The 19,700-nt window shown below is 36.3% G+C and overlaps 1 protein-coding gene across 1 annotated transcript; it reads left to right on the forward strand.

Annotated features, from left to right (window-relative positions):
* Positions 1-14,864: 14,864 nt before the first annotated feature.
* Positions 14,865-19,668, forward strand: LOC111193424 (uncharacterized). Its single transcript, XM_049471995.1, has 13 exons — positions 14,865-14,925; positions 15,434-15,528; positions 15,654-15,710; positions 15,828-16,044; positions 16,238-16,313; positions 16,446-16,720; positions 17,044-17,117; positions 17,323-17,453; positions 17,596-17,793; positions 18,510-18,596; positions 18,679-18,932; positions 19,037-19,431; positions 19,522-19,668. The coding sequence occupies exons 1-12, from the start codon at positions 14,911-14,913 to the stop codon at positions 19,187-19,189; spliced, it is 1,632 nt and encodes a 543-aa protein (XP_049327952.1). The 5' UTR covers positions 14,865-14,910; the 3' UTR covers positions 19,190-19,431; positions 19,522-19,668.
* The last annotated feature ends 32 nt before the right edge of the window (positions 19,669-19,700 follow it).

Below are 19,700 nucleotides of genomic sequence, written 5' to 3' on the forward strand. Positions count from 1 at the left end.
TGATGATAACTCCCCGTGATCACTGTCCCAAAGTTTTGCTTTCAATTCTGTAGAATTAAAAATCCAAAAAATAACACTATTTCTAAATATAAGCCTATTGTAAGATTAATTATATTACAAATTTAAAATGCATAAATTAGAGTAAACTGTTTAACAAAGCTTATGTAGAGTATGGTCATTATGGACATCATTTTCACTGCTCTTTATGTTCTATGTACTTGGGGACAAGGAAAAAAGGCCAACACGATGTGAAGCATGCCAGTTTGTATTTGATGCAGATACAAATCTTAAAAATGTCTCATTTTTTTAATGATTCGTTTGTCATGCCAGATTAAAGACATTCTTGAAAACCCAATTTACATTTATCTAGAGAGACAGCAGATAAAGAAGGGGTTCTGAATGACATACAGTTTGGAGCAGAGTACAGAAAATTAAGACAAACTGGCCAACTATGTGAACATGATATTAGTTTACTGTGGAACCTTGATGAAATTCCAACTTTTAAAAGTACCAGATGTGGCCAGTTCAGTGTCAGGTTATTGAACTACAGCCTAAAGACAGGAAAAGGACATTTGTATGCCATGTATTTGGCTTGGAGAAAAGAAACCAAACATGCACTCTCTCCTTTGTAGATAAACTCTCTTATCTCTACAAAAGGATGAAAAGGATGGTATCGCATGAAGACATCCACAGAATAGAGAACAGCGGTCCAAGGTGTTTGCACTCATATGTAGCTCAGACTCTGTTGCCCGCCCATTAATTCAGAACACTGAACAATTCAATGGGCTGTATGGGTGTGATTTTTGCTGTCACACAGGTGGAGGACCCTATCCATTCAGAAGACCAGAACCTGTTCTCAGATCTGAGGCAAAACATTATGACCATGCTATGTCAGTCATGGGGTGAAAGGCCCATCTGTATTGATGAGGTTAAAAAACGTTTTAGATGATTGATGGCTTTTTTCCTGAGTACTAACATAGTGTTTGTCTTGGTGTGACTCCACAGAAGGTGAATATGTGACTGGATTCAATAAATCACAGCAAAAAGTATATGCAGAAAAACAGAAAAAAAACATACATTTTGGAAAGCTTCAGAGTTGAGGTCATTTCTTCGTTTCTATTCATTGCCACTTGTATGTAATGTTAATTCAGCAGAAATGGTCATCCAGTTTGAGGTGCTGTATGGCACTGCAAATGTGTTGTTCAATGTACACCTGCTGACACACATTGCAGCCAGCGTACCAAAATGGGGTCCTTTGTGGGCAACTTCTAAATTTTTTTTTCATTCAATGGCACTCTTGTGAAGTACAATGGAACTAAACATGTGCCTGTCCAGATTGTAAAGAGATTCCTTAGGTGGAATAGTCTATCTAAAAAGGGGAGTAAAGTGCATAAAGAATGCAACCAATGACATCAAAGATCTCTTCTCTCAGCTTCAGAACATCAATTGTTTCAATACCAAATCAGAATACCTCAGTGGAAATGTAAGGGTGTTTGGTACTGCTTCAAACTGAGTGTCTTTATAACACAACCTAGCCACTAAAGCCTTTAATGATGGTCCAGTAACAAAGTCCACGCATTAAAGTCATTTCCTTTTAGATGATGTATATTTCCACTCTGATGGTAACAACAGGTTGCAGAAGATAAATAATTCTATTGAAGAATTACAAGATTGAAAACTGTAAATTGTGCAGGTGAAAAAACGTGCTGTGTGGGGGTGGAGGAGCTTGTTAGGTCAGAAAGAAAACTCAGTTAAACACTTCATCTATGTTCGTGCATGAGATATCTGAGTCAAATACATGCAGGGTTTATCAAAGGAAAATGTGTCATGATCAAGAGCAAAAAACATATGCCATTCCTCTACCAAATAATGTAGAGAGAGACTGAAAATGTTTTACAGATCCAAAATGAGATTTTTGTCACATTTAACATAAAATTATGGAATCACATGGAAAGATCTATTCAATAGAGAGCAGTGGTACTGAGTTGGTGCTTTGGGGATGAGGTGGGGTGGTGACCATCTAATACTCTGACCTTACTAATGCTTTTCATGCTGAATGCAATCAAAGCTTTCTACAGAGAGTAATGACAGCATGCTAGAATAATTTTAATACCCTTGATTTCTGTAGAAACAAAAAATGAGCAGGTGTTCCAGTAGTTATAGTCTATATGAATTAATGCTTTTTTTCATTTTATTTGTCACGTTGAAAAAGACAAACAATTTGAAGACAATAATTAATTGCTTGTCAAAAATGTGTACACATGTTTTCATATGTTCAATATTTATGAAAAATTAAATACATTAGAAAATTCACTTTAGATCTGTTTTCTTTCTGTTTATTTTTAAAGTTGGAAGTGTAAAACTACAATAATCAATACTATAAAATACTTACTTTATACTACAATACTTAATTTAAAGAAAATTTTATGTGAGAATGAATGTAAGAATGTTTTTAATAATACACCGATACATACATACATACATATTACATGACAATAATGTACATTTTATTGCCTGAATGTAATAGGAAAGTAACTCGTTTAATTTAATGTGACACTGGAATCATGTTTGCTTTAGAATGTGAGTGAAGTCCATTCAATTGTTTACGTTGGATTAAAGCATAATATAAAAAGCAAATCTTTCATTTTATTATATTTGAAGTAATAACGTAAAAATGGTTTCATATTTAAATATACATTAGTTAAGTATACTTAATATTTGACAAAAAGCAACACAGGAAATTTTGTTTTCCAAATTGTACCATAGCATAGTGTAAAATGTATTTCTTTTTTTACAAAATATACTTTTTAAATAATATACTTAAAATAGAATTATATGTAAAAACACTTTGGTTAAATTTGCTTTAGTATGTTTAGATTTAAATGTATTATCTATCAACACATTAAAGTATAATTTAAGATGTATTACTTTAAAATACATTTTATAAAAATACAAAAAAGGTATATTTTATGTGTACTTTTCTTAAGTATAGGAAATGGAAAGTATAATTTTAGTATTCTTGACCTTTTTTAAATATACTGTCAGTGCTCTTAAAAGTACTTCGTATTCACAAAGAAGTGAGAGAGGAGCTCAGGCTAAGAATGTGTATGCCTTCATTACCTCAGGGTCAGACTATGCGCTACTGTCAGAATGTTCCTGCAGCTAGTTCAAAACGCTGCAGACAGGATCCTTACTAAAACTAGAACATTTGATCATATTAGTCCAGTCCTATAAGCATTGCACTGGCTTCCAGTCAAATTCCGCATAGACTATAAAGTTCTCCTGTTAATGTATAAAGCCCTACATGGGCTCGCTCCTGAGTATTTGCGAGACCTCATCACTGCGAGACCTCATCACTGCCATTACTTAGATCACAATGTGCTGGTTTCTTATAGTTCCCAGAATTTAGAAGAGCTCTGCAGGAGAAAGAGCTTTCTCTTATAAAGCACCCCAACTCTGGAATAATCTCCCCGAATATGTTCGGGACACAGTCTCAAGACAAAAAAATTACTTGTTTAGTTTAGCTTTTGGTAATTAATGTTTTTCTCATTAGATAAGGTTGCAGATCCAGGGGTTCATGGATATAGGGAATTGTGGTAAACTGAGATGCTGGTGCTGTGGAGTGGGTGGATGCCGGTGTTTCAGGGTGCCTCCGTGTCTATGCTACCTTCTGGCTCTCTCCCTTTAGTTAGGCTGTTTTATTCAGATCTGCCGAAGTCATTAGCCACACTGATAATGTTTTATATTTTCTGTTTTACACAAATCCATTCAAAACGAATTCCATCTCTCTGCTTTTCTCCGAGTCACTGACTGCCCACCTGTCTGACCCGATACCGAGGGATGCTGGACCCTCATGTCCCCTGTCCGGCCAGACTGATGGAAGTTTCTGAAGTCAGCCTTTTCCATCACCTACCACAGATCAGCTGCTCATCATCCATCTTACTCTTCACTACAGATTACATCCAAGCCCACATGAACTGTAACTGCTTCCATTAGTGGCGCTGTTATACTCCTGTTATACTATAAAACCTATGTGGATGAGGAAGAGGACATTTTAAAAAGCCGTTTGGCCAGTGGTAAGAAGGTCACCACTTATATGTGAGTCTAGGTCCTCCCAAGGTTTCTTCCTCCTCCAGCTCTGAGGGAGTTTTTCCTTATCTCTGCGCTCACTGGGGATTCTGTATTCTGTATTTTCTATGTTTAATGTTTTGCCTGATTCTTTCCCTTTGATCATGTAAATAAATTTGAAATTTGATATAGAACTTTGGGTAGCCTTAAATCGCACCTGTCAAGACACCATTTATCACAATTAAAAGGAAAAAAAGTGTTAGTATTTAAATTTCCTCAGCATCGCCTGGCCTCGGCTTCTGGGACTTTAGCCCCGATTATTTTTTTAAGCTGTATTATTAATGAGGAGACAGGCCACTGGCCGTGTGTGAAGGGAAAATCAGCTTGCTGGTTTTGCGGAGCGCAGTGGGCTAGTACGGAAGCCTCATAGTATATGATGTCTATGGGAAGCTAATAAACTACACATTATAGTGTTTAACATTATATATCAGGATACGCTGAAGACACCCAGCTCTACCTCTCAACCAAACCTAATGTTGCACTTTCACCTTCATCCCTCATTGACTGTCTCGCTGAAATAAAACGTTGGGACAGAAGTCATTTGGATTCATTTTGGATTCGACACACTTACAACCTGAAGAAGAAGAAGTAGAAAAAGAAGAAGAAGTTTGAAAAGTCAGCTTCTTATTAACATGATGTGCTTGAAATACCAGTTTGGTGATTGTGAACATTAACTTTTATTTTAATTTCTGTTTGGTTTCTTGTCAGAATGAATCCTGACTCCAGTGCAGTGAAAAGTTCAAGAGAAGCCAGAAAACTGGAAGAACTGTAAAGCGGAAGACATCAGATATGAATCCATGCGTCATTTATTTTATAAGGACTTCAGAGTTTGACTGGCAAAACAATTAGATTAAACTGTTGTTCTTCACACTGAGGAAAAAAATAGTTAATGATAATTGTTTGCTGTGTCTCTGCAGATTTTGTTGAACAATAAAAAATGTCATGCAGTACTTAAGCATAAAAAATGCTTATGTTTAACAGCGATTTAATACTGACTTCAAAATAAAGCAGTAAGGTATCATTCTGTTGTGAAAACACATGTAAATAAAAACACAATACACATATATATTTTTTTGAAAGTCTGATCAATACAACTATACACAAAATTACAGTATGCATGAAACATTTTTACAGGCTAATTTACTATTCAGCTGCTGCCATTTTTTAACAGTGATTTAATTTAACAAAATTTGTTTTTACAATAACTTACTGTTAACTACTGCCAGTTAGGTACTGTGATTTTATTTCACAGTAAGTTACTTGTCAATTACTGCCAGTTACTTACTGTAAATTTCACAGTACATTTTACAGTGTAAATTTTCTTTGATTAAATTTGCAATAAAACAGAACTTTTGTTGATTGGTACTAAATCAACACTAAGTAAATCTCATAACTTTCACATTCCTGTTGATAACTCCTCCATCTCTCCCTCCCCTCAGGTCAAGAGTTTGGGTGCCATTCTCAAAAGAGTACTTTCCTTCGGATCCCATGTCAATAGTTGGTCAGCTACTTCCATCTCCGGAAAATTAATCGTCTTTGTCCTTCTCTTACTGCTCACACTACAACTAATCTGGTCCACAGTCTGGTTACCTTACGTTTAGACTATTGTAACTCTTTTTATTTTGGCCTGCCACAAAAAAAAACCTACAGTTGGTTCAAAATGCAGCTGCCCGTGTCATTACCCAGACTCCCTCAATCCATCATATAACACCTGTTTTACAACAGCTTCACTGGCTTCCTATCCCATATCGCATAAACTATAAAATATTCCCCCTCACAATCTTGCCCCTCCTTATCTTTCCTACCTTTTTCACATTGCTACACCTGCTTGTACCCTCAGATCCTCTTCTTCTATTTATCTTACTATTCTTCCTGCCCGCTCTGGAATTCACTCCCACCTACTCACCATAACATAGACTCATTGCCACATTTCAAATCCAAACTCAAAACTTCTGTTTAAAATCTGTTTAAAGTTGCTTATGATTTGTGATTATTAATCCTATTCTGTACTTTTTTTCCAATGTATATTCTATATTCTGTCTCTATATATGTATTGTATGTTCTGTCAGTTTTATGTTGAATCATGTAAGGTGACAAGAAAGGCGCACACAAGTAAAATCTATTATTGACCCCTTTCACACCTGACACTTGGGTTCAGACCAGACTGAAAAATTAGAATATCTGGACCAAAGGAAGTAGGTGTGAAAGCCCCATTAATAATATGTCTAGATGTCACGAGGCCTCTCATATCCAATGAAGTCTTCACACCATTTCCCAGGATTGCTTTTGTCTGACTATTTTCTGAACCAGTTATTCAAACCGGACTCGTCATTGACTGTAGTGCAACATAATTTTTTTAATGACCTACGCGTTTAACATTTTTTTTTGAAAGACGCAGAGGAGTTGCACTCCGTTGCATGGTGGTTTACCTCGGAGATAGGAGACCTCTTTAAGGAATACTTTGTGGGTAAAATGAAATTGCAATCTACTTTAAAACATTACGGTAACTACAGCAACATTGAAACTGAAATATTAACTGTTTTTTCTATAAGGATGCTGAAGTTCTGAACAGACAACTTGCTGGGAAGGTTCTGAAAATTGTGGTTGACAAAGCTGCCCCAACCAGTGCCACTCTCGTTATAGGGGGAACAGAAGTCCTGAGGGGACTGGATATACCAAGTTCTTGTGCCTTGCTGTGATGGGTCTTATATAAGCTCTTAATCTCAGCTACCCAAGACAACTGAGGCATACCTTTGAAGTTTTTCAAAAGTTACTCCTCAAACTGGATGGACTAGTACACTACAATACAGTACTAGTACTAGCTAGTACAAAATAATGTCAACAAAACAACAGCTCGTAACATTCAAGGCCTTCTCTGCAAATTGCAGAGTTTTTTAATAAAATAATATAATTTATGCTTAAAATCCAGTTCAGTTTAATGGACCCTTTATGTGTATGTTGAATATTTGAATATAAATATAAAATTTTTGTGTCGCTGCGAGTATTGTTGCTTCAAGAGATGGTTTTACTATGTAACCTTTCCGAAGCATTTGGAAATGAAAGATGAAGAGTTTCCTTCTGTAATGTTGTTTGTTAACAAATGTTGTCTGATCTACAAGAGCTGTTTGGTGGGTTCAGTGCCTTCTTTGAAAATTGAACAGAGTAGTTTTTTTTTTAAATTTTGGTATATTTGACATAGCAAATTTGCCATCGGTAAATCAGTGCTGTATGTATTAAATAAATCTTAAATGAAAAGTGGACTCTGTGTTAATTTAATAATGACATACCACTGGCAAATATGGTTCCCCAAAAATGTTTATATAGTGCATATTTACTTTAGTGGTATGTTCTCTTATCTGCTGTGTCTACAGAATCTACAGAATAATTTGCACAGATCTTTTTTTTGTTTGTTTGTTTTTTTTGTGAGGCATATATTTTCAAGAATATTTTGATATCAAAATCTATTTTTTTTAACTGAAAGGCTTGTTTAATTGTTCATTTAACACTTGCTAATAAAAAAAATAAACAATTTCATTTCTTAACAGCTGTTATCAGCTGGTATATTTTGTTCTATGCAGATGTCTATTTATTTAAACCAATAAAAAGGTGATGTTTAAAAAAAAAATATTTGCCTGAATAAAAAGGTTGGTTTAAATGAATACATTTTTAACGTTTTTCATAAAATTATCGTGGGAACAACAAAATAAGTCTCTTAGCTTTTTCTCAACAACATTTTAGTTAGTATTGCAAAACGACAAAAAAACATTTACACATTACTCATATGTTTTGTGTTCTTGCGCCCTCTAGTGTCCGTAAGAGAACATAGCAGTATTTGCAAGTCATGTAACCTGAGGACATGATTTAGGTCTTAAAACTCATTTCTGATTGAAAGAGGTTTTCAGTAAAAAAAAACGCTTGAAACTAAGCGTAAAACACTTTTCTCAGTGTGAAAAAAGATTTTACTACATTCAACATACATTCAACTACATTCAACCCAAACACTTAAGAAATGACGAAAACGAGATGTTAGTGAACAGTTATGATGTGTTTTAGGTCTTAAAAATTCATTTCTGACCGCAAGAGAAGTTTTCAGTACAAAACAACACTAAGCAGTTTTCGCTCTAAGGAGTGATAGAGGAGCTCAAAACTCTCAGCGTGAAAAAAGATTTTACTACATTCAGCAAACAAATGAACCCAAACACTTAAGAAAGAATGAAAACGAAATGTTCGTGTATTTTAGACAGTTATAATGTGTTTTAGGTCTTAAAAACTCATTTCTGACAGATAGAGAAGTTTTCAGTACGAAACAACACTTGAAGCAGTTTTCGCTTTAAGGAGGGATAGAGGAGCTCAAAACTAAGCGTAAAACGCTTTTCTCAACGTGAAAAAAGATTTTACTACATTCAACATACAAATGAACCCAAACACTTAAGTAACGACAAAAACGTGATGTTAGTGCATTTCACACAGCTATCATGTGTTTTAGGTCTTAAAAACTCATTTCTGACCGAAAGAGAAGTTTTCAGTGCAAAACAACACTTGAAGATGTTTTCGCTCTAAGGAGTGAAAGAGGAGCTCAAAACTAAGCGTAAAACGCTTTTCTCAGCGTGGAAAAAGATTTTTCTACATTCAACATACAAATGAACCCAAACACTTAAGAAACGACAAAAACGAGATGTTAGTGCATTTTACACAGCTATCATGTGTTTTAGGTATTAAAAAGTCGTTTCTGACCGAAAGAGAAGTTTTCAGTGCAAAACAACACTTGAAGATGTTTTCGCTCTAAGGAGTGAAAGAGGAGCTCAAAACTAAGCGTAAAACGCTTTTCACAGCGTGGAAAAAGATTTTACTACATTCAACATACAAATGAACCCAAACACTTAAGTATCGACAAAAACGTGATGTTAGTGCATTTCACACGGTTATAATGTGGGTTAGGTCTTAAAAACTCATTTCTGACCGAAAGAGAAGTTTTCAGTACAAAACAACACTTGAAGATGTTTTCGCTCTAAGGAGTGAAAGAGGAGCTCAAAACTAAGCGTAAAACGCTTTTCACAGCGTGGAAAAAGATTTTACTACATTCAACATACAAATGAACCCAAACACTTAAGAAAGAATGAAAACGAAATGTTCGAGCATTTTACACAGTTAGAATGTGGGTTAGGTCTTAAAAACTCATTTCTGACCTAAAGAGTTTTCAGTACAAAACAACACTTGAAGCAGTTTTCGCTATAAGGAGTGAAAGAGGAGCTCAAAACTAAGCGTAAAACGCTTGTCTCAGCGTGAAAAAAAGATTTTTCTACATTTAACAAATAAATGAACCCAAACACTTAAGAAACGACAAAAACGAGATGTTAGTGCATTTTACACAGCTATCATGTGTTTTAGGTCTTAAAAACTCATTTCTGACCGAAAGAGAAGTTTTCAGTACAAAACAACACTTGACGCACTTTTCACTCTAAGGAGTAAAGAGGAGCTCAAAACTAAGCGTAAAACGCTTTCTAAGCGTGAAAAAAGATTTTACTACATTCAACATACAAACGAACCCAATTACTTAAGAAACGACAAAAACGAGATGTTAGTGCATTTTACACAGCTATCATGTGTCTTAGGTCTTAAAAACTCATTTCTGACCGAAAGAGAAGTTTTCAGTACAAAACAACACTTGAAGCAGTTTTCGCTCCAAGGAGTGATAGAGGAGCTCAAAACTAAGCGTAAAACAGTTTTCTAAGCGGGAAAAAAGAATTTACAAGCTTCAACATACAAATGAACCCCAACTCTTAAGAAATGTTTATTACATGATGTGGTACATTTTACACAGTCATAATGTGTCTTAAAACCTTAAAAACTCATTTGTGATGAAAAGAGAAGTTTCCAGTACAAAACAACACTTCGCTCTAAGGAGTGAGAGAGGAGCTCAAAACTATTATAAAAACGCTTCTGTCAGCCTAAATCGTCGAAAAACAGACTTTATTACATTGATTACACAAATGAATCCAAACACTTAAAACAACACTTTATCGCTCTGTTGAATGAGAGAAACGCATCGCTTAGCCTGAATCGACTTTAATACATTCAACACACAAATGAATTCAAACACTTTAGAAATGTTGAAAACAAGACGTTTATTGCATTTTACACATATGTTTTAGGTCTTAAAATGTAATTTCTGAACGAAAGAGAAGTTTTCAGTTCAAAGCAATAATTGATACAGTTTCTCTCTCTTGAAAAGACACAGGTTTAATATATCCATGTGTATAGAAATATGAGTATGAAAGCAGAGTTCATGTAAACTACGATGCAATTAGTAGTGGAGAGTGGACAGCTAGTGCAAAGAAGGTGAATAAACTGGTTGAAGGGCAGCTGAACTTTGGTAGGTGATAGGGAAAGCTGACTTTAAGAAATTTGAAGCCCCCCTGTTGAAGACAGGCACCATGACATGTAAATAACATAAATTGCATGACATTCAGACCTTGCAGTGCTGAGATGATAGGGGAAGTATAATTTCGGCAAGTTTAAAAATAATGCTGCCAAAATTATACTCAGTACACAGTACATTCTGGACACACCATGACATGTATGTAAAATAAATTACATGACATTCAGACCTTGCAGTTCTTGCACTGCGGAGTTCATAGGGGAAGTATAATTTCGGCAGGATAATAATGCTTCCAAAATTATACTCCCCCTATTCGAAGCCCCCCTGTTGAAGATGCATCACATACTCTACACACCATGACATGTATGTAAAATAAATTAAATGACATTCAGACCTTGCAGTCCTGAGATCATAAGGGGAGTATTATTTCAGCTGGCTGAAAAATAATGCTGCCAAAATTATATTCCCCAATTTGAAGCCCCCCTGTTGAAGATAGAGCAAAATACTTCACAGGTCATACTCTACACACCATGACATGTATGACACATAAATAGCATGACATTCAGATCTTGCAGTGCTGAGATGATAGGGGGAGTATAATTTCGGCAGGTTTAAAATAATGCTGCCAAAATTATACTCTCCCCATTTAAAGCCCCCCTGTTGAAGACATAGTAAAATGCATCACAGGACATACTCTACACACCAAGCCATGAATGAAAAATAAATGACTTTACATTCAGACCCTGCAATGCTGAGTTCATAGGGGAAGTATAATTTCGGCAGGATTAAAATAATGCTGCCAACATTATACTCCCCCCCGTTTAATCTGATGAAGATATAGTAAAATGCATCACAGGACATACTCTACAAACCATGACATGTATGAAACATAAATTGCATGACATTCAGACCTTGCAGTGCTGAGATCATAGGGGGAGTACAATTTCGTCAGGCTTAAAAATTAATGCTGCCAAAATTATACTCCCTCCAGTTGAAGCCCCCCTGTTGAAGATATAGGAAAATGCATCACGGGACATACTCTACACACCATGCCATGAATGCGAAATAAATGACATTACATTCAGACCTTGCAGTGCTGAGTTCATAGGGGAAATATAACTTCAGCAGGTTTAAAAATAATGCTGCCAAAATTATACTCCCCCCAGTTGAAGACCCTTGTTAAAGATAGAGTAAAATGTATCACAGAACATACTCTACACACCATGACATGTATGAAATGTAGCGGGCTCAGTGGTTTGAATACCTGGTGCTAATTGAGATGTTGAAATATTTTTAATTGGGCGCCAGTTATTAAATTAATTTAATTAGATTAATTAATAAATTAATTAATCAAATTAATTAATAACACAAGACATCTCAGGGTGTGGTTTCTACAGGTGACAGAAATTTTCATAACCAAGTTATCCAGAAAAACACACTGAAATGACAGGTTTTGTAAAATAAACGTATTTATTAAATCACACAGATATGAGTAAATAATTCATAAAAAAGTCATAAATGTAGCCATTAGATATCAAATCATAGTGTAGAACGATAAATGAGGAATAAACAACAAACACGTTATAATGCTGATATGAAAGGAATAAAGATTAATAGAACTATTAAGTGAATATTTCTAAATAAGGGTCTAAGGCATTTTAAGTCTACGAAACCAATTCTTATTTCCACCCAAGACACTCAAAATGAGTCATCTATACTAAAGACGCTCTATTAAAGACCCGACCCAAACCATGACCAACAGACACCATCTGCCGAAAGATTAAACCCAGCTCTGCCTTACTCTGAGGTGTTGAAGTGGGCCTTGGTGATGTCCGTCTGGGTTGGTCGTCTGATGCTTCACCCCGAAAAAGGATCACGTGAGCCTGTCTGCAGGATGGTTTGACTTCCTGTGTCAGCACGGAGCCCCATTAGAACCCACAGGGTAAATCCCTTCACTCTCAGCTGGCTTGCTGGTGGCCTCCGGACCGCAGGTTTCTGGGTTGGATCTGGCGGATCTCTTTTTCAGCTGTACTTTAGCTAAACTTAGATGGAATAATGCTTGGCTTCGTAGATTGTAAAATAAACTTAGATATTTTAACTAGGATAGCTAATATTAATATACTTGAAGATTAAATGCACTAGTCTAAGAAAACTAACTTAAGATGACTAAACTAACAGTCTATCCTTTCTTCATCTCTAGGCCCTCTCTAACCTCTCTCCTCTAACTTCTCCCTGAACCTCTCCTCCACAACTCATCTTCTACTGCTTCCTTCAACTCATCTTCTCCCCCTACTTCTACAACTCCAACTGCTCTGACTGAACTCCAAAAACTGAACTGGAAAAACTGAACTGGAAACTGAACTGTGTCTGCCCAGTTTAACTATTAGTCTCTGTGGCCTGTTTGGCCCTTGAGCTACGATTGGCCCTGTGGCCCAAATGTCTGTGTTTTGATTGGTCTAGGAGCAATTTCAAACTTTGGCAGGGAAGATGATCTTATTCACAAAGGGCCATAAAACCCCCCACATGGTCACAATGCTTCAGCTATTTTTCTAATAGACCAAACCAAAAGAAAACTCAACTAAACAGTGGATCAAAATACATTCTTCAGCATACCAGTTTGTGAGGATAAATTCAGGAAACAACAATCTTACAATTGAATCACAATAAATGTAATATATATATATTGCCCACAAACAGTTTTGTAATATTCAAGATAATCTTAGAAATACAACGATGGATGGTATTCTGTCAGAAAGAGATCAAGAGTCATGTTATTATTTAAACCCAATTAAATCACTTAAAAGATAATACATGGTTAAACCACTGATAACCAAATAAAGCTAAATTATCAAATGCTAGTTAAACCTTGTTGATTCAGACTTGAATGTGTAGGAGAATTTAATCAGGACACATCCAAACACATATACCATATACCAGACACATATACCATTATTTAGTAAACATTCTATAAAACACCTTTTTTATATAGTCAATATATATGTATTTTAAGCAAAATCCTCTTAGTGAGAAATTTCTCCTCTCTGCTGAGTGCTCAGATAAGGCTTGGTCCTTGCCTGTCGGAATTTACGACGGTTGGGGAGGTCGGTGGACAGAGAGAGTCTCACTTACAAACGGTCAATGGAATTTCCAAGCTTAGAACATTTCTCTTAATTTCATTAGTCTTATTTCTGAGTGATTGCAGAAATAACTAGGCACAAACCCCTAAATTGGTATAATATTTGGTGAATTAACAATTTCCAAGGCATTAATTAAGTTTTGACACTCTCTTAAGTCCGCAGTCCCGTCCTAGTGATGGTGTTGCAAATGTTTGGTGTTCATTTGGTGTTCCAAATGTTTAACATTAACTCCGAGCTTTACGACTTGGAGGAATGTCAACAGAATTTTACCCTAAACTCGCATTTAGGGCTCTTGAGCGAGGCTGAGTGAAGAAATAGTCAGGAAATGTCATTTTGAAATTTAAGGTTGTTTGAAAAAGATTACTCCAAGGCTTCTAGAGTGTTCTTCTGGGGGTGATTGTAAAGTTAGAACATTCCTTTTAGACCATAAGATGGGGGTAGTGTGTGTGTGTCCAAGCAATGAAGAAATCCTCTGTTTAATCCACTACAGAAACATAAATTGCATGACATTTAGACCTTGCAGTGCTGAGATCATAGGGGGCGTATAATTTCGGCAGGCTTAAAAATAATGCTGCTAAAATTATACTCCCTCCAGTTGAAGCCCCCCTGTTGAAGATAGAATAAAATGCATCACAAAACATTCTGGCCACACCATGATATGTATGGAAAATAAATGACATTATATACAGACCTTGCAGTGCTGAGTTCATAGGGGGAGTATAATTTCAGCAGGCTTAAAAATAATGCTGCCAAAATTATACTCCCCCCATTAGAAGCCCTCCTGATGAAGATATAGTAAAATGCATCACAGAATATACTCTACACACCTATGGAGCCAGATAGCTGACAAAAGTATTTGAATCTGAATTTTGTATATTTGAATTATATTTACATGACATTTCAAAAAAATGAATTTTTTAATGGTGTAATTAATAAATTTGAATTTTGACAATGCATTTTGTGTTTTGAACGTATGATGTGGTGACATTTGCTGTTGAAAAAAATTCATTTCAAAATTACAACTTGCAATTTTCAGATTTAAAAAATTCAGATGCATACATTTCAAGTCGCTCAAATTCAGATCTCAGAAATACGAATTCAAACCGGAGTTCCAACATCCGGGGCTTCCCAGGAAAAGTAAATTGTGTAGAGCGATCGATCGCAGCATTAGCGAGACACAGCGCCATCTCACGGCTGCACTCGAGTTCACGTCTGAGGAGGTGAAGCTGAGCAGATGAGCCGCGTTTGTACGGGAGAAAACTAAGGATGAACCCCAACGAGGTAAGTGCATACAAAGTCCTTCACGCCCACATAATCATCTAGGTAATTAATTAGAGTTCTAAATACTCAGTGCGCCACACGGCAAGCTTGATATTTTGCGTTATATAACGCGGGGTGACTAGCTAGCTAGCTTGTTGGTTGTGGGTAGCCAAGGGTTTTGGTTGGCCTGAGCTGGTCTGAGTTTAGGAAGGCATGTTGAAGTGTATTGGTTAACATTATAGTTTGTTAAGTATGTGTTTCCCTGACGTTTGAACGTTAACGTTTCGTCAGTACAATGGTTGGAGCTAACTACAGTCTGTAAAACAGGGAATGCGTTTCTAAGTATCGTAGTAAATGGTATCCTATTGGCAGTTAATATTTAAATGCATTAGACTAACCTGCTAAATAAGGGGTTAGCAGTGTGTTCCATAAGTAGTTCATGCCACCATTTGTACGGTTTTCTCATTCATTCTTGTTAAACCGTTTGTACTTTCTACAAATTATAGTAATGTTTTGCTTGTGTTTATAGGGAAATGCTGATGTTGTCAGGTCAGCAAGGCACCTGTTGTCCTTGTTGACCTCACAGTCAGGAAGTGCAGCTGGCCCTAGTCAAGAAAATGCCAGGTCTCTATTATTTTAATGTAATGAACTAAATATTTTGTCTTAACAGTGATATGTGCATTGCCTGCTTCAATACAAATATTAAACTGTGAATATCTTACTGCTTTTAATGGTTTTACATCCTTTAGGCAGCAGTTCATTTCAGTTCAGGGTGAGAGAGCAGCTGTTCAGACCGAGATGGCCAGGTTTTACTACCTATTTTGATTATGTACTGTTAAGTAAAGATATATAGTGAAGATATATAACGAGCTGAGTTTTTAGTACACTCATTGCCATGGTTTGTAAATGTAATATCTTGACAGGTCCTTCCCTGGGTTTTTCACCAAAGGACGGGGGAAAAAACGTTTTTGTGCTGCTGCACCTGTCCCCTGCAAACCAGCTAAAATAATGCCATTGACCATTTACCTCCTACCTCACCAATATGATCGGACACCTAAGGAAGAGGACCAACTGTTGCACATGCAAGCCGGGTTGGGGCGTAGGACGGCATACATGGATGAAAATGCTACACATGAGGAAGTATGTTTGTTTGTCATTCAACAAAAAAACAAAAACAAACAGACTATGGTTCTGTTCCCTGTTTTATACGGTGCCCATCAATACCTAATTCCTAAAATAAAATCACAAGTAAAGTTAATTGTTTTAGTGTTTTATGAGAAGGCCTTAACATTTTCTGAATTGTTTTTGGGTTTTTACCTCTTCTCATTTTTAGATATGTGCACAACTAAAGGAACTATATCCAAAATTAAAGGAGCTGACAGGTGGTTGGCTCATTTACAAAGCCTCAGGTACATATAGGGATGTGTGTGTCGGGGGGGGGGGGGGGGGGGGGATTTTAAGATGTGAAGAACATGATAAGAGTGGTAACCCTGTAAATTGCCAGCAAACACTGTGCTCATTATTGTTGTTTTCATTTTAAGGAGGGTGGGGTACCCGAAAGCTCACTCTTGTAACACCTGATGATGGAGGATACTGCAGTAAGCTTTTGAAAACTGCAAGTCAGAATGGTAAAGGAATTCTGTATATAGCTCCTCTTCAAATGGAACTTGATACTTCTCCTCTGCCACCAACCTCGGGAAGCTTCAGCGGCATGCCAAAAGAGAAGTGCCAGAAATGTGGTGTCTTTTACCCGCTTGTCATCCTACCTGCCCATATAAAGTCCTGCGAGGTCATCAATCTAGAGGATGATCAGAATGTAATTAACTTATTATTCAAAAACTGAAAAGTTACATTTATTGTGTGGTACTTTGTGGAATAGTTTATTGAATGGTATGAAAAATATAAATAAATAAAATCCACTGATTCAGTTTCTAGACCACATCATAAGGAATCCTGATGTCTCTGTACCATTTTAAAATTAGCATCTAAAATTGATTACTCAACAAATCTGATGTAAATCTTATATCCTAACTTAAAAAGAAAGTTCAGTGTATTTAATAGATACTATGCATATACTGTCATGTTGCAATGGAAAACCTATTTTTAAAACATTTTACTTCTGTACTTCTTTACTTTAAGGCAACCTGTCCCATATGTGAGGAGGAAATGCCACTTGATATTCTGGAAATACATGCAAGTTCTTGCAAAGAAAGGTAAGAGAAATGGACTTTCCATTCCTAACATTCCTAATCACAGAAACTCCACATTGTTTAGTGGATCTGAGATGTATTTAGTATTTCTATTGATTGATCTTTGTGTAAATTCACAACTATTGGTTTAGAGTGTGTCATTGTTGCTGACTTGGCTCCTAAAATGTTACCATAAATGTCACTTGTTATTTACACGCATGTGTTTAAGGGTACCACCTGTAGACAGCTTGTCCCAGGCAGGACCATCCATACCCCACACTTCTTCAGGAAATGTCACTCTACTTGCATGTAATGCTGAACCTTCAAATGCAACTCATGACACATGCATGAATGATTATGGTATGTGATGTGGCCTACATATTTTAATTATTATACATTGTTTTTTTAATTGAGCTGTTCAGCATCATGAAAGAATTACAGTATTGATATTTGATCGCACTTTAAAAATAATAATAATATTAAAATTCTATTTTCATATCAGACTGGAAAACTCATCCAGATCCTGAAAGAGCAGCAACTCTTTATAGTAAGGGGATTCTTCGCTTTCATGAGACTGGGAAGCCCTTCTTCATGAACATGGATTTGAGAATGAGCAAGGAGGATCAAGACCGAGAACTGCTTGCATTGTACAAGCAGTCGAGTGTGGAATGGGGATGTCCAGTGACATGTAAACTTCAAGGTGACTGTCTATACAAGTGCAAATTTACACAGTGTTTATTTCTTGTCTGACATTGCTGTTCAACATATTTCTTATTGATTTAGATACCAACCATATATAGTTATTTCTGTGTCGCTTATTAGAATAGACCAAATAATGCTCAAATCAGTGAAAATCAGACCTTCTTGTTTGTTTTTCAACAGAAATAACTTCTGATTCATTTTCAGCAATAAGTGCAGCCATTAACAGTGAAATGTCAGCCCCCTTTTCATCATCACCTAAATAATTGCCCCATAGTTTTATTGAGCTGGTCTAAAAAGTACTATATTATTATTCAGTTGAATCTTTTAGTGATCTTGTAGTGGAAGACAACCTTCATGCTACAGGTGTTGTGCTAGATGTTTCTGGACCTTTTCAAGTCAGGAATTGTAGAGATTTTTTTATATAGAACTGGACAATGCTCCAGAAATAGTCTGTAGCATATATATATTAGTTAATGGTTAATGCTTTTAACCCCAACACTTTCAAGCTCTTTTATAAAGAGTCAAGTTCTTTATTGTGGATGATAGATGATGACCCTAATTCAATTTCAGATCTTTGAGGGCATTAGTCCAGTACACCTTATTAATTGTCAGGTTCATTCTGGTTGGTTGAACTGAAGAATCACCAAATTATTGATGAATAGGAATTTGCTGTTTTAGTATGTTTTGTCTATTAATTGGTGTTCTCCATATTAGGAGATGTTGCTGTGGGTGAAGGAGTGACAAGATACTTTTTTTCAGCACTAATTCAAAGACTTAAAGCTGGCTTCACTATTAACCTAGGTATGATAGTCATTGTTACAAAAGTTTATTACCTTTCTTGGGATCTGAAATGTTGACATTCATGTCCATCTTTCAATTACAGGAAATGCTGAAAGTACTTGCCTATTTGAAGGGGAACCTGATCATCTGGTCCCTTCATCATCCCAATTCCTCATTGAGGGTGACCTGTTTCTAGTAGCTGGACGGATGCTGGGACATTCGTTCTTACATGGGGGACCTCGACTGTCTGGGCTCAGCAGAGCAATTGTCCATGTACTTGTAGGAGATTCACCTGAGACAGCCACAGTGCAGATAGAAGATTGTCCTGACCATGACATACGAGAAATAATCAAATTGGTATGTACATCATGTGTTGTAATTTTTTTCTTTCTATTTTTATTGAAAAAGGAAGTTGAGTTACACATATGTATTTTGTTTGTATTCTTCAATTTTGTTTCCAGCTTGATGGAGATGCTGAACTAAGTGATGATGAACGCAAGGCTGTCCTTGATCTGTGTCTTTCTTGGGATCTACCTGGCCCAACCAATACAAACAGAAGATGGCTCTTTGAACGCCTTTTGTGGCATGCGGTAAAATGCCTTGTCTACACATGATCCTCTTTCCCTGCAAATTTTAACACTGCTGCCTTAGTGTGACTTTTTAGTTTTTAAGTAACCAATACATTAAAGTAAGCAGTAACAGTCTTTTGCCAAATCTGCAGGTCAATGGTAGAAGATTACGTCAGTTGAAACAAATTCGGAAAGGACTAAAGGAAACCAAGGTGTGGTCACTTTTGATTGAAAGGAAAGATGTGCAGATCTTTCCAAAGGAAAGTGAATATTCACTTACGCCACAGGTGTGTTTATTATATAGAGACATATATTGTGTTCATGACCTAGTTATATACAAACAACATTAATCTACAGGCATGATGTTATTTTTTAAGATACTGCTCCCATACATACACTGGCCCACTGAAAACAGTGCAGATGAAGACGATGATGATGACTGTCCACTGGAAAACAAGTGTCGCATCTCAGGATATTTTCGGCAGTTCATTGAGACTGGTATGTATTTTTTTACATAACATTTGCTGTTGCCCTAAATGTACTGTATACCTGCCAA

Source organism: Astyanax mexicanus, chromosome 24, assembly GCF_023375975.1.
Source record: "Astyanax mexicanus isolate ESR-SI-001 chromosome 24, AstMex3_surface, whole genome shotgun sequence".
Classification (NCBI taxonomy): domain Eukaryota; kingdom Metazoa; phylum Chordata; class Actinopteri; order Characiformes; family Acestrorhamphidae; genus Astyanax; species Astyanax mexicanus.